Source organism: Anguilla anguilla, chromosome 7 (assembly GCF_013347855.1).
Source record: "Anguilla anguilla isolate fAngAng1 chromosome 7, fAngAng1.pri, whole genome shotgun sequence".
Lineage (NCBI taxonomy): Eukaryota > Metazoa > Chordata > Actinopteri > Anguilliformes > Anguillidae > Anguilla > Anguilla anguilla.
This window is the reverse complement of record NC_049207.1, coordinates 8787170-8802401: the sequence shown is the minus strand read 5'-3', so window position 1 is coordinate 8802401 and position 15232 is coordinate 8787170. Positions and strand designations below refer to the sequence as shown.

General features: G+C 45.0%; 1 protein-coding gene across 1 annotated transcript in view; it reads right to left on the bottom strand.

Annotated features, from left to right (window-relative positions):
* Positions 1 to 14414, bottom strand: part of col7a1l (collagen type VII alpha 1-like) — a 90264-nt gene extending 75850 nt beyond the window's left edge. Inside the window, exons 1-2 of the mRNA XM_035426179.1 lie at positions 13781 to 14414; positions 7066 to 7261 (exon numbers count right to left, since the gene is read on the bottom strand). Of these exons, the coding sequence (XP_035282070.1) occupies positions 7066 to 7141 (76 nt within the window). The 5' untranslated portion in view covers positions 7142 to 7261; positions 13781 to 14414. The remainder of the gene's footprint in view (positions 1 to 7065; positions 7262 to 13780) is intronic.
* Between the last annotated feature and the right edge of the window lie 818 nt (positions 14415 to 15232).

Genomic DNA, 15232 nt, shown 5'->3' with positions numbered 1-15232 from the left:
CACCCACAGACACACAGACACACACACACACACGCCCTCCCCTGTATATGAGTCTCCCTACGCTGGCACAGAGCGCTGGTGCAGTAAATGCTGACTGAATGGGGGACGGGGGTGGGAGGAACACCATTGATTACACCAGTGTGCTGAAGTTAAAGGGCAGTTAATGGGCTCTGTGGTGATGAATGGCCGGGAGAGAGGGAGAGACTCCATCCTCTCCTCTCTCCCCCTGGCTGCGGGCCCAGGACGTAGCGGGACTGATATACAGCACACTTCTCTCTCCTCTCTTACCCTCTCCTCTCTTCCCTCTTTCTTTTCTCTCTCTCTCTCTCTCTCTGTCTCTCTCATCCCCCTCTCTCTCTCGCCTTCCTCCTTCTCCCTCTCTCTCCTCTCTTCCTCCTTCTCTCTCTTTTTCTCTCTTTCCTCCTCCTCTCTCTCCTTTCTGTTGTCTGCGTTCCCCCAGCTCTACGTACTCCTCTCAGTTCCATCCCCTCCTCTTCTCTCTCCGTTCATTTCGCACTGCTTTTCTCTCCTTCTCCTCTCCTCATCACCTCTCTGCCTCCTGGACGCGGGCCCTGTGTGTGTGTGTGTGTGTGTGTATGTGTGTGTGTGTGAGTGGGGCAGGGACGTGGGAAGGGTTTAAATGGCTTGCCCCGCCTGGCTGTGTGAGCCAGCCTCTCTCGCACCTCTCTCGCTCCTCTCTCGCTCCTCTCTCGCACCTCTCTCGCTCCTCTCTCGCTCCTCTCTCGCACCTCTCTTCCGGAGCAGAGGCGGCTGCTTTTCAGAGCGCACCTGAATGCCATCCCGCTCCGCACGTGACCCGACGCGTTTCCAAGGTCACGGGGTTCAGCTGGACTGGGCGGGGCTCAATCAGTGCGCCGTCAGCCTGCCCAAACTGGTCCCGCTACGGATCTGTTTGCGTCACTGCGTCAGGCATTAAAACTGAGCGATGTAAACCAGGTTACTGAAATAAAGCAACTGTATAAGAACAGTTGAGACCGCTGTTTAATACCGTATGTGCCTGAGTGTGAGTGAGTGTGTGTATGTATGCATGTGCGTGTGCGTGTGTGTGTGTGTGTGTGTGTGAGTGAGTGAGTGCGAATGAAAGAGAGAGAGAGAGAGAGAGTGAAAGAGAGATTCTAATGTGTCTACCGTATAATAGTAGATTAGTGTTCTTATTGTCCTAAATAATTTTCAAAATAGTATTCATGCATGAAATCAGCCAAGGGACACACAGGAGAAAGTGAACAAGCCGTGATGATGAGGTTGAAGGGTACAATTTGGTTCTCATAATGAACACTATTTGGCATTGTCTTCACACTTCATCCACTGACGGGACTAATCAGGCGGTATCGCATGTATATAATCACGCGTCAGACAGTGACACTGCAGGACACAAACACAGCCACGATGTCTCATACAGAACAACGTTCTCATAATAATATCTGAGAAGAGATAACGTTTCCCTTCCCGCTCTCAAGATTCTTATTCTCTCTGCTCTCGCTCCTCTGAATCTGACCAGCACAAAACCGCGTTATACTGCGTTAATGAGGCTCCACGGGCTAATTAAACGGGCTTAAAATGGCGAGTGGGGAAAGTCGGCTAACTGAGCAACGTTCTCTAAACCAGCGCTGGAAAATTGAATATCCAGGCTCTTCAACCTGATTTTAGACTTGAGTTGCAAGCGCACTGGTCCACACAGAAAACAGCTGCCTGGTATATAGACTTTGCTCTGGAGTCTGTACATAGCCATACCTCGGTTTTGTCCCTGGCTAAGTGCAATTGCTTGTATGCAAAACAAATGACAACAATTATGAATTGCTCTCCTCTTTTCATTAGCATAATCAATGCTATAGGTGGACTAATACATCAGTTTGGCCAATCAAGCAAGCCGATGTTGAAAGCTCCATGCAATCAGACCATAACTGTAGAGCGTGGCCTCAGACATTGGCAAGATGTGTCACAGAAAGGTCAAGCTGTAGTATGAAGCCTCACTTCAACATGCATTTATACTGTTTGCCATTCATTTGGCCATCTATCAATTGTGATCATGTAATCAATTAAAGTATGAACAACATATTCATGACATTGAAACATCTACAATCGACCGTACATGCTGCTACCATTAGTCTATGAGCTATACTCATTAAGTCTCGCTAGCATGTTTTTCTGACTAGCTTGCTTAGAAAATATTGTATCTGTCAGTGCACAGTTCAAATATTGCCAACTTCATAGCCTTCATTCTCCAGTTACGCATGTTTGATGCATATTTAACAAGCTGGCTGACATCACCCAAATGATCTCAGCTGTAGGGATTTCAGCTGGACCAAATGATTACATTTGATTATTGCAGATACTGTATTTAAAAGGAAATAGCAAAGATTAGATATTTCATGCAAATTTTGTATAATCATTGTATTGCCATAAAATGGATAGGGTCTATTATGCATTTCCAAAAGGTAGTGCAAGAAGGGCACTCCACACAAAGTTCCACTTCATTATTTTACAAAAATTGTGGATGGATAGTGACTAAGCAGGGTTTGTTAATCCTTATTCACTATAGATAAATTGACAAACAACATTATCCTTTGTAACAACCATCTGAAGCAAACAAAAATGCATACTATTCTTCCTGAAGATAAAAACTGTATAGAACATGTGTTTTAACATAACAATTAAACCTTTATTTTAGAATGAGCACAATACTCTCACGGGTCAGATTTCTCTGAAAAGTGACATTTCAAGAGTCTGAGAGGCTAAATAGCATTGTTTTAAAAAATCTACCAGCTGGTCAGAGGTTTCAGATGTCTCTAAGAAGCAAAATGTAGGAAAGATAGCGAAATGTGACAAGGTAGCTATTTGTAAAGCCATGAATGTGTCACTTTTTAGCACAGCAGGAAATATATATATATATACATATATATACACATATATATATACGACACCAGCACACATACAACGTATGCGCAAATGTAAATGGCCAACAGATGGCAGCGTGTACTTTACATTATACACAGTATACTTTCAGGTTTAACTGCATAACATTAAAGTTATTTATGGTGCCAAAGTTAATGTACCTCTGCATGACTACTCAAATATTCTGACTCAGCCCAGCTCAGAAACAGCCATTTGTTCTCATCACCACAAAAGAGCAGCGCACATCGTCAACAAGAAAGCGTATTCTGATGATGTAATCACAATTTTCATCATCATCATCATCGTCATCCTCATCATCCTCATCATCACAAAACTGCAATGCTGCATACTAGTGACTGGTGCAAACACACACATGCTCTAGACACCATCTCAGTTAAATCGGTTCTAGCCGTGCAGTTGTAACACAGACGTCTAATCCACATCTTCACCAACTCTTCATAACTTCTCAAACATCCTTCCCCTTAGCCACTGACTGCTGTGAGGCTACCTCCTCAACCTCACGATAGCCATCGCTCCCAAGGTTACAGGGCTCCAGGCCTTTATGAAATTGCTTTGTTTTACTTGCTCAGATTGTGGGGGACAGGAGTGAGATAAAGAAGAGAAAAAAAAACAAAGGCAATAAATAACATGGGACACGAAAAGACAAGACCTTAAAGATCACATTCCTACAGCTTTTAACACCCGGCTGTCAGTCACACAAACGACCAGCTCATAATACGTGTGGAAAATTACAAGTCTTCTTTTTTACAGTAGCTCAGTGTAATCAGTGCAGGATCTCTCCCGCCCCCACCCCCACCCCCACCCCCTGTTCAGCCCAGAAGCTCCTTAACACAGGTCACGAGCTGTTGGCCCATAATATTTTGTCCTGTGAATGTTTACAACTGTCCCGTCCCCCCCAGGGGGAGAAATGTTCAGGCGGCATGCAGTGTAAAACCCACAGGAGAGAAATATGAGGACTCTGCAGTCCTTCTCTCCTGTGAAGCAGGACTCCTTCAAAACTCTTTCCCTTGATGCTCTATCTGTGGAGTACAAATGATACAAAACCAACAGAAACACATCTTAGGAGTTACTCAGGACCCTTAGAAGCACCACCTGTGTTCACACATTGCTGACTTCCTACAGAGACTCTCTAGTTCTATAGTGACTACATAGTCCTGATAACCTGCAGAGACCCCTTTTTTATATTTGCCACATTTAGAGGTGCTTGCGGCCTAATCGAGAGAGTGAAGACCTCTGCGGATCTCCTCTGACACACGCAGTGTCACCAGCCTGCCTGTTTTCACACCGCAGACCACAGGTAAGCTTGCATGGAATGGAGTCGGAGGAAGACCAATCGCACGCGGCTTTGGCATGCAGTCCACGGGTGCCCGATCAACTGGGGGGGGTCACTAGAGAGCAATGAAATGGAGACCCCTAACTGACTGAACCCTCCTGTGCCATGGGCAACACAATGGCCAATTGAGCATCACCCGCTCGAGCTACCGGTCATAGTCGGGTTTCATTCCGAGACCGAGGGGCTCATCCAGACGCCCCTGCATGGTGCCTCCACCAAAACGAGCCCCCCAGCAGCCCCCTGCAGTGAGAGACCCTTTAAGCTGCAGTTACTGATAACTGTCAGATTCAACTCGTAGTGTCCACAGAATGCGTATAACCTTCAGAGAGCGTAGTGTTCACACCTTACTGATAACCAGCAGAGACCTATCTGCAGTGTCCACAGAGGACTCATGACCTGCTGAGATACACATCTGTGGCGTCGACAGTACGCATAACCCACACAGGAGCTCTTTCTGTAGTGTCCACAAAATATGTACAACCTGCAGACCAACTTGCATGAAGTGCACACAGCACTGATAACCTATAGAGGTCTACAATGCAGCGTAAGGCTTATGAATTAAGTGGCAGAATGGATAAGGCTGGAATATAATCACTAGCCTAAAATCTGGTCCCTATTCTCAACACATTTGCTCTTTTTTTCTTTGCTTGATTACCAGCGAAGCAAGTAATTTGATAAATAATGAATGTTTTTTTTTCCAGGTATGTAAAATGTACTCTTGGTATTCTGCGCCCACAACTAGGACATGCTGATGAAGCAAAGACCGAAGTCATCTGCAGTAAATAGCATGAAAAGGCATTTTTCTGATGAATGTTTCTGAATGGAATAGCATATAACAGAATCTACCTTTTTAATTCATAAACTTTGTAAAAATGATGCCAAATTTTACTAAATTAAACTGTCACTACATTTGCATAAAAATGTAAAAAGAAAGAGGTGCAATTACATACCAGAGGGCATAAGATTATTCGGTTGGCTTGTTAATCGAGGAAAACGAATTGGGTTGAAAACAATGAGCGGTTTCTGAAGGTAAGAATTCAGCCCCCTGTATTTCAAGCATGGGAGCCACTACTGACAGACACGCCATACCTGCGCTGCTTACCTAGCGCGGAAGGTATGCAGATGTGCACTACCTGAAGCATCCAGGTGTGCCACAGATTTCAAACGCAATCAGGTTTAGTCAGGACAAATCCCTCAGTTCACTTCTCTTCAGTGACTCCAACGGTTTCCATGCACGGCTAAAATTCTCAACTGCAAATCCCTATGTGTACACAGGAAAGTAAAAGCACTGCAGCTCATGTAAATTTGCATGGAAAGCAGACGTTGATTTAATTGTGGACTCCCTCAGTTGAGCTTGATCAACGACTGCTATGTAAATGAATCTCATTTTCAGGTTACTTTCAAGCTGATACATGACTTGACTCCACAGACAGTCTCCATTATTTGTGGACGATCCCTTCAGCTATCCAATAAGCGTCTGGAAGCTCTGACCGTGGAATACTGGAAGACAACCATTTCCAGGTCAGGAAAAAGATAAAAGGGGAACCCGCACATGTCATACTTCTACAATCCCGATGCCTTGAACTCTCAACATGTTTCTTGTTATTTCTTGACATCTGAAGAATTATTATGAGGGCTAAAAACTTTGGATGTTTTCTGGAGGCTTTACACACACACAGCGAACCTCTGAAAGCACTTAGCAGGGAAATACCAGCATACTGTTCCTGCAGCCCTGTGAAGCCCACGTGCGATGGAAATGCGATTTCTCACAGATTCCTGCGCGCCGTTTCGCCAGACAGCAGGAGTCTAAATCTAAGACGCCGTGTGGGGAAACAAACAACGGCACAAAGGCTGCAGTTCACTTTGGTGCAAAAACAACACGGATTAATGAGGGTGTTCTGAGATGCATGGATCTCTTAATTGGCAGGCGTCCAGCTGATGTGGCGGAGGGACAGCTCTGGGTCCAGCAGTGCTCGTGTTTACGCCATTTTAAGTGGATTTATTTCCACACAGCCTAAAATTGTCACAAGTAAAATTAAAAGTGGTGACTAAATACACACAAATGATCTGATAGTAGGATCATAGGCTATCTTTATTCAGATATTATTTGAATTGTTTTGCCCATAAATGTTTGTACTGTGTCTTACACTTTGCACTTCACTTTCTCCCTGTTTATGTGAAACAGTTCTACACTGTGCTGCGATGATGGAGTTTAGCAGACCAGCAAACGTAACTGCTACCAGCAGGAGCATAGCTTAGCCCAGCAGGATTGGTCAATCTCAGAGAAGTCCATTTGTCTGATATCCCCTCCTTGTATTCAGGAGGCAAAGCATACCATGTACAATGGCACAACAACAGCATTCCAGCTAGGACTCAAACCCACAACCATTGAGTTACAAGTCCATTTAAATTTTTACATTTCAGGCCTTTGGCTGATGCTCTTATCCATAGCAACTTACAATTAGTGAAATTGAAGAAAAGGCCTATATTCACAAATCAACAGCATCTCAAGTAGCCCAGTTTCCTAATCATTACACTACACTGACCTTCCTGTCCATAATAATTTTTTTGGTTTTTTTTCTGTCACCAAATAAGAATTTTACGGAAATGAATTACTCATTATTTGAGTTCTAAACTTCAAACGACAAAAAAGGCGAATATTTGGATAAACATTAAACATCCTCAGTACACAAACAGTAGCCAGCATCGTTTCACACACCCTTTATCCAATAACCTTGGCTGTTCTTCGCCAGATGACGAATTAGCGAGTGAGCGGGACAGGGGGGAAGAGCGCGTACCTTCGGCCTGTGCTGTGACCGCTCTGCCAGACAGAGACAGAGACAGGACGAAGACCCACACGCGGGAGAAATCCATACTCTCCCGCTGCCGCTCTTATCTTCTCTTCCAGGTCCTTTCCTCTCCAGCGCTCCTATCTTCTCTCGGAGTTCCTCTCTGATTTGTGTGCCCAGAATCTATTTTTTCCCCCCCGGTTATCTGAAAGAGAAATGAAAGATATCACAATGCTACTGCATATGCATATTAAGCATTTCATCAGCATACACTGTATGATGAAAAGTATCAGGACATTCCCTTGGTCTGGGGCTGTTTTTAATGGTTTGGGCTAGGCCCCTTAGTCCCAGTGAAGGCAAATATTAATGCGACAACATACAATCACATTCTAGATGATTCTGTGCTTCCCCAACAGTTTGGGGAAGGCCCTTGCCTGTTTCAGCATGGCAATGTCCCCAACACACATATAGTCCATATAGAAATGGTTTTGTCAAGAATGATGGGGAAGATCTTGACTGGCCTGCAAAGAGCCCTGACTTCAAACCCATCCAACACCTTTGGGATCAGTTGGAAAGCCAATGCGAGCTAGGCCTAATCACCCAATCAGTGCCCAACCTCACTAATGCTCTTCTGGCTGAATGGAAGCAAATCCCTGCAGCAATGCTCCAACATCTAGTGTAAAGCCTTCCCAGAAGAGTGGAGGTTGTTATAGCAACAAAGGGTGGACTAGCTCCATATTAATGCCAATCATTTTTTAGTTTGATCTTGGATGTTCGATTTCCAGATACTTTTGGCCATGTAGTCTTGGCCATCTTTCGGCACTATATATTTTATTATAAATTAAATCCACTGCTGAAATATGTGTTGTATTTGTTTCTTTTTGCCTGGTTTTAATATTTATAATCATGATGATTATCATTATTCACAGTTACTCCCTATCTGCTTTTGGGGCTGACAATGGGAAGAGGTGGAACGGATCCCCATCTTGCCCACAGACCGGGAAAACCACCCTGCTGTCCCGTTACGTGGTGCTCAGCTTGGACACAGCTGGAGCAGTGCGATGGATTTGTGTAAGACTGAGGCCTGATATCGGGGTCCACATGCTTTCACCCCACTGAAAATACGGATGAGCTGCATGGGGCTCCTTTAATATCTACGTACATCTTACATATGACTAACACAAGGCTTAAACAATACCATAAGGGGAATACAGCACAGAGTAACAAATAAAGAAGCACAACGGGAATTCTCAGAAAAGTCGTAAATTGACATAGTATTCCTGGACTCCTGCCCAGGTAAACATTCATCGAAACTGAATCGTGAGCGTGCCTGAATTCTGGGAAATGAGATCCTATTTGATCTTATCATCCCAAATGCTATATTTCAATACGGCAGAGTTCGTATTGGCAGGAGCAGCAGAACGATGTCGCATTTAATTCGGGGATTATTATTATTATTAGTGTTCAAATACAAGCCCAGGCTTGGGCGCTAACCGTGTCCTGAAAGCAGTGCGCGCGTGCCAACCGTTGCTAGAGAGAGACACAGTAACCCTGAGCGGGCTGCTCAGAGAGGATCTCCGGGTAACTGATACCTTGAGATGGAGCAGCAGTCAGAAGAAAGCCTTTGAGGACAGAGTGCGGTCAGACGAGGAAAGATTACAGTCATGAAATCCAAGAAGGGTTGAGAATGCAGACAGCTTAGCAGGCCGTGGCAACACCACAGACAGCTGTTCTCTTCCGGTGTAAATGAGAACCATCTATAGACATTCAACACCCGCATCAGTGTGCGGTCCCAATCCGTGCCAACGGACCCAATCAGCGCCAAGGTGACTGACTACACAACGACAACGTAATGTGCGAAGTAGCTCTCTTAAATACGCGAAAACTGAAAAATGTAAGTCGTTAGGCATGTGAATTCCATTCGTTTGATTTGCAGTATTTATATGCAAAGCCAGCTCGTCTACCACAAACGGTCAGTGGTTAAATGCCGCTTGAGTTTTTCCCCAACTTAAGAACAACAGCAATGTCCTACCTGTGGAACACCAGCAGGGCGCCTACAGCCCCGCTGCGTCCTCGAGTCCCGCAAATTGACCACTTTTCCAGGCCGCCGCCATCGTTCCTGCAGTTAATTTCCCCTGAATGGAGAGAACGGTCGCTGTACCTGGATCCCACAGAGCAGCTTGTGCCGTCTCAGCTCCACGCTCGCCAACTGCTGCTGGCTCCTGCAGCCACGCTCCCTCTCTTTCTTTCTCAAAAGCAGACAAGCTGCCTCATGTTCCCCTGTATAAACTGTGGCATGTGCTACAGTCCTCAAACTCACCTCTGCACTCTCACTTTTTCTTTCCCTTGTCTTTCTTTCCTTCATTCCTCTGCCTTTTGAGTTACATGCATAGTCCTCCTCCGTGCTGTTAATTTCCTATGCGATTATTGAGGCTGAACATTTTTTTTACAACTGTGTTTTTATCATTTTGCACTGGTTGATGCCTCCATAGACTCTTTGGGGGGATCTGACAATAAATATTCATTTTTGGTATTCCATAGAGTCCTTTAAATGACTTTTAAATTATTTTAAATGGGACTCGGGCACTGAGTTCACAATGGTAACAGTTCATAACAGCAGCCTCGCTGTGACCTCTTCGTTCTGCCCAATGTACCGGAGCTTTCTTCCCCATTGAGACCATTAAAACTTCAGGTCTAGTGGGGGACAGAGAATTGCTTTTTGGTAGGCCTGTTATCACTAAGTCATAGCTGTTTGTTTGATGTACACAAGCAGACATCACCATGACACACAATTGCACTCAAAACCAAAGAAAAACAGTTTTTTTTTGGAAGGTAGGGGCCAGAGGTGAGGTAATGCTAACATTCCTGACAGTACAGTGGAGCAGCGTAAAGACAAGGTCAAATTGTCCGTGAATGTCAAGGGCATACCGCTGCTTCCTAAACTCCTCCCATTTGGGGGGAAAAGCTGTGGAATTCTGGGGCAGTGATAAAAGATTTGACCTGAGGCTCCAACGTTTACTCTGTCGCCCCAACTTACAGCTCAGCACCTACTCCCCCCCCGACCCCCCCCCACCACCCCCGCCTCCCTGTCTCTTCTTTCCCAATTTACAGCTCACAATGTACTCCCCCCCCCCCCTCCTCTGTCTCTCCTTATCCTCTCCGATTTCCTTTTACAGGAGTTATTAGTCTGACACAGTTACAGAGAATAAACAACACACACTTTAATAGTAACAACACTAGTGGTTACAGTCAACAATAGTGCAGCAAAACTTACATTTTCACTGCCTGCATATTTTATGAAAAGTGACAATGATATTTAATTTGACAAGAAAGCCTGCCAAATAATAAGGATATTAAAAATGGCCAGATGGGGCTGGCATTTGGTTAAGACCCAGCTCTGATTTCTTTTTATCTCTGCTGGGGAAGAGATGCTACGCTGTGCTGTAATGTATGTTTAAGCTGTCATTGAACTCTTATTTTCAATTTCATTTTACTGTCTGGCTGCTTCAAAAAAAAGAACATTTACAGTGCTTTATTATTTAGTCGCAATAATGCAGGAGCAATGCTGTCCTGAAGCCAATTACAGTTAAAATTATTAGTGCGTAGCTGGGTTCTGGACCAACTGACAGATTGAAGTGATGGGAGTCCTTGAATAAGGAAGGGTTTGTAAGGAAAGCAAAATTTGGTTCATTTTCCGAGGGTGTATTCAGAGAGCATTCCTTTCTGAGTGTTGATGAGCAATACTTTTGGCCCTACAGGTGGTGATTATCAAATTTTTTTGCAGACTTGAAGCTTGTCAAATAACTACAAATTTAAACCTGTAAGGTTTCTAATTGGAGAATTGTACTATATCATGTAAGTAATGTTTAAGTAATTCTGCAGGGGGAAAAATCTGAAACTTTTCATATAGCACAGGCTACCTTGAGACATGGCCAACAATTTTAACCATAAAATCGTGCCTTCATTTTGTTATACCTTTTAAACTCATTACACCTTTAGTAGAATAAAATTGTGTTTAAGTCTTTGACTTTCCCTCAGTGCCAGGTCAACAAGGAGGTTTCATTTTGTTTTTGTTACAATATTTCGTAAAATGGTGAATATCCCACCATTTTCAGGAAAAAAAAAAGCATTTTTCATTTTCATTAAAAGCCAGGGCCAATTAATTGACAATTATATCTCAAACACAGGTTCTCGTATCTCTCTTTATCCATGATTGACAGCAGACAACAGCATAAAAGCGGGGATTTAATTTCAGTGTCAGCTCGAGTAAGATGTAGTCGCGCCTATTTTTCCCAACCCTGTAGCCACTGAATTAATTTAGGTAGACATTGAACAGGGGCGGAGTCAAACAGCAGGCCTGGTTCCCCACAAACCTAAATGAGTACGTGACTTTCACTTTCCCTCACATTTTTACCACCTCTCTCCCCTTCTTCCAGGTGCGCAACGGCAGGAATTAGGGCTAAGTGCTGTCTGTTCAGTCACGCCTTAGCTCTCAGTCAGTGAAATTACTTTCCAAACTATAAATCTGACCCCTGCCACCACTTTTCCGAATAGAGTTCCTTGGTTCAGGCTCAACGGAAACGCAGCTTGCGCTGATAAATCATTTCATCTTAGGTTAAAAAAAATGATATTCTTTCTTCCACTTTCTCTTCCCCCTAAGTTGCATATCAATCCTTCACTGAATTTGCAAAGATGGTGCAGAGTCCGACCAGGCCAGGGTTTCCCCTAAGCTAACTGAATAAGCCAACCGACATCTCAACAGAGAAACGGCCAGCACTGAGGTGCAGGCCAATCAAACCAACAGTACCCGCATGCATGACTGATGGCCATAAACCCATTTAAAGTTAACATGCATTGGAGTTGCCCTGTCAGCCGCTGAGACTGAAATGTGCTCACCGCACTGATTTTTAAACTAGCTGAGCGCCTCTAAGCTAGTGGGCAGTTTTGGAACCGGGCCAGCTGAGTGTAAATATGTGCTTCTCCTTTTGTTAGAATTACTGGAGCGATTTACACCGATTTGTTTAAATTAGGGCAATGCTGATGCTTCTGCTCCAGAAAAGCCTATTGTCAGCATTACTCCCTCTCAGTCGCAAGTGCGCAGCTAAGTATTTCCTCTAAAACACAAGCTCTCTTTTTCACACAGTATCCACAAAAAAGAAAATACAACCTGTTAGCAAACTGTGTTGTCTTTTATGCTTCACAAGCAAAGAAACAAATGTGATCACAGTCTGAGGAGTCAGCTCGCCGTACTGTAAACAGTTATGCGGAAGTGTGTAACGTCAGCTTCAGCACAGTGGCCATTAATGCTTTGATTAACTGACCTTCTCACAAATGGTTTCTTCAAGGGTTTTACCGGCATTAACCTGCGAGGAGGAAAAGCAGCTGTTTGGACTAGATTTATAGAGTGAGAGGGCAAAGTGACAGGAACAACGATTCCCAGAGGCCCCACTACACCACATGACCTACAGGCCCTACTGTACATCCTACAGTACATACTTCTACTTTACAGCGTTTCCTTGGAGGCACTTTGGAAAGGATAATTTCTGATGATGGGAAGGCAGAAGCTTCGGTCACACTGACCCTCTCACATGGAGTCAGTCCCACTGTAAATTTGGTCCACCCAAATTTATTACAGCCTCCAGGAGAATTTGTGACATTGGGTAATGACACTTTTCATTAAAAACTCATTATAAACTTAAAATTATTTTTTTTATTATCTATTTGCTTTATGTTCTTTTTTTACCAAAAGAATGCTCATACCTCATTGACTATAATTAATCTGTTGATAAGCATTTACCAAAGCGCAAAAATCTCTTTTAATTATTCAAGAACATGCAGCAATATTAATTTACATTATGTCAGTGAACTGGCACGGGTGCGTAGAACAGTGCTATATATGAAATATGCCCTTTTGGAACCACTGTGTAGTATAGCGTCAGCAAGTTTTTAAATTTTTTTTTTTTTTTTTACAAGATGCACTACACTTGACTTTCTCTGTAGACCATATGAGCACTTCCTTCTGTAAATAATACCTGTAATACGTTCTGTGCCGCTATACTTGTATTAATTTCTTTTAAAGAGGCGTATTATTGTAATTTGTGGCATTTACCCCTCTAAATTAAGCCTGAAGTCATTCACAAATCTTTGGAGCTTCCATACACAGCAGTGCGAGGCTTTCAGTGACACGAGCGTGAAAGATCAGCCACGTTACCAGCAGAGATTTTTACTGCTTTTTCAGCGCATATCTTCACAGCTCTGAGCAACAGCACGCAGAAATGGAGCAGTTCCAGGAACCGTTCTCCAGTTAGCTTAACGCAATACATGAAGAGTCAGTCAACCCAGTTCTCTGTGCTTAGTCTGTGAGACCACTCAACCCAGTTCTCTGTGCTTAGTCTGTGAGACCACTCAACCCAGTTCCCTGTGCTCAGTCTGTGAGACCACTCAACCCAGTTCTCTGTGCTCAGTCTGTGAGACCACACAACCCAGTTCTCTGCGTCAGTCTGAGACCACTCAACCCAGTTCTCTGTGCTCAGCCTGAGACTACCCAGTTCTCTGTGCTCAGTCTGTGAGACCACACAACCCAGTTCTCTGTGTCAGTCCATGAGACTGCGCAGTAGCACAGTGCCTGTGCACTGGTCGGTGCTCACAGGCAGCCCAGCGGAGCTGGGGGAGCAGAGCCCTGTTCTGAGGTGACGCAGCTGCACACCAGCCGTCCCACACTCACCTCAACGCCAGCACGGTGCTCAGCCTGTCCTCCCGGTCCAGGTGCAGGTATCCATTCAGGTGCTCCAGGTGCACGCAGTTCACAGGTGAACGAAACAAGCGCGGTATTCCTTCAGAAGCAGGGTCCCTCCAGTACGCACCGGCCAATCCCACCCGTCAGCAGGCGCCGGGATCCGAGACAAAGTGGTGTGGGAATCTGTGTGAGATTTAGGAGTACGGTGGGCAAGTGTGTGTGTGTGTGTGCGTGCGTTGTGCGTGTGTGAGTGTGTGGGTGTGTGGGTGTGTGTGCGAGCGTGAGCGAGAGAGCCTCTCTCCTTTCCAGGGGCCATAAAAAGTTTGGAGGGTGGAGTTGCCGGTGTCCTGCACTCCAGGCAAGAGGGCCGTTATTTATTTTGTTTGCTGCCTGGCCCTGTTGGGGTGCGTCTGCAGCCTTTTCTCAATCAGTGCTCGGTCCCTTTCTCTTTCTCTCCCGCTCGTCTTTTCGGGGGCTGGAATGCTGGTCTGGCGCACAGGAAAATGCCTGCAGAACTTGCAGAAGCGTGGTCATGTTCTCTGGAAGCCATATATCCTCCTTTGGCACCCAGAGGGGGGCGGGGCGGGGTAGCTTCAAGGGGAAATCTGTATTTGAAGCTCCGGAGAACTGGCGAAAATGAATCGCGAGAGGAGAGGGCCAGAAATCACAGCTGCCACAAACGGCAAACGAATCGGGGGAAAAAAAAAAAAAAAAAACGTTTGCTGTTTGTGTCAGCTTGGACCAAAAAACCAAAACGAACACAGGCACCGTCCCCCGATGGAGGAGGTTCGGATGAAAGCGCCGTTTTAAATAACCAGAGTGCTCTCAAGCATTATGTAGTGCACACCCAATGCATAATACATTAGGTCTAAAGGATGAAACAAAAATGAAACCCTGTTGTACCAGATGCACAGCAGCATGCATGATTTTCCCTTATCTCCTGTGAGCTCAACTCCCAGCCGACTCTCAGCTATCGCTCAGTAAGCTCCAAGCCCCTCAAGTCTTTATAATAATTTATTGGTCACTCTGCACCAGAATGTAACAATAAGTTGAATGAGAACAATAGACCTCTTTTGATGGCAGAGGTGAACTGACCTACAGCACGCTGCCCTGGGCTAACTGGAATAGGTGAGGGTTAGGGTTTTAGAGCGATGATCAGAATTGGGGTGAGGGTCAGGGGTAAGACATAACTCCTACAAGAAACCACCCCCGACACACACACGCACGCGCACACACACGCACGCATGCACACACACACACCCACACACACAAACGCACACACACAAACACACAAACATGGCTCACAGGTGTTTGGAGCCCTGGTGGGGTGATGCCGACCCCCTTTTGTCTCGGGGTGCTCTCCCTGCTGGCCACCAGCACTTATGGGCCACAGCAGGGGCCATATATCTTCTGGGGCAGACTAGGCCCAGGTCCAGGAAT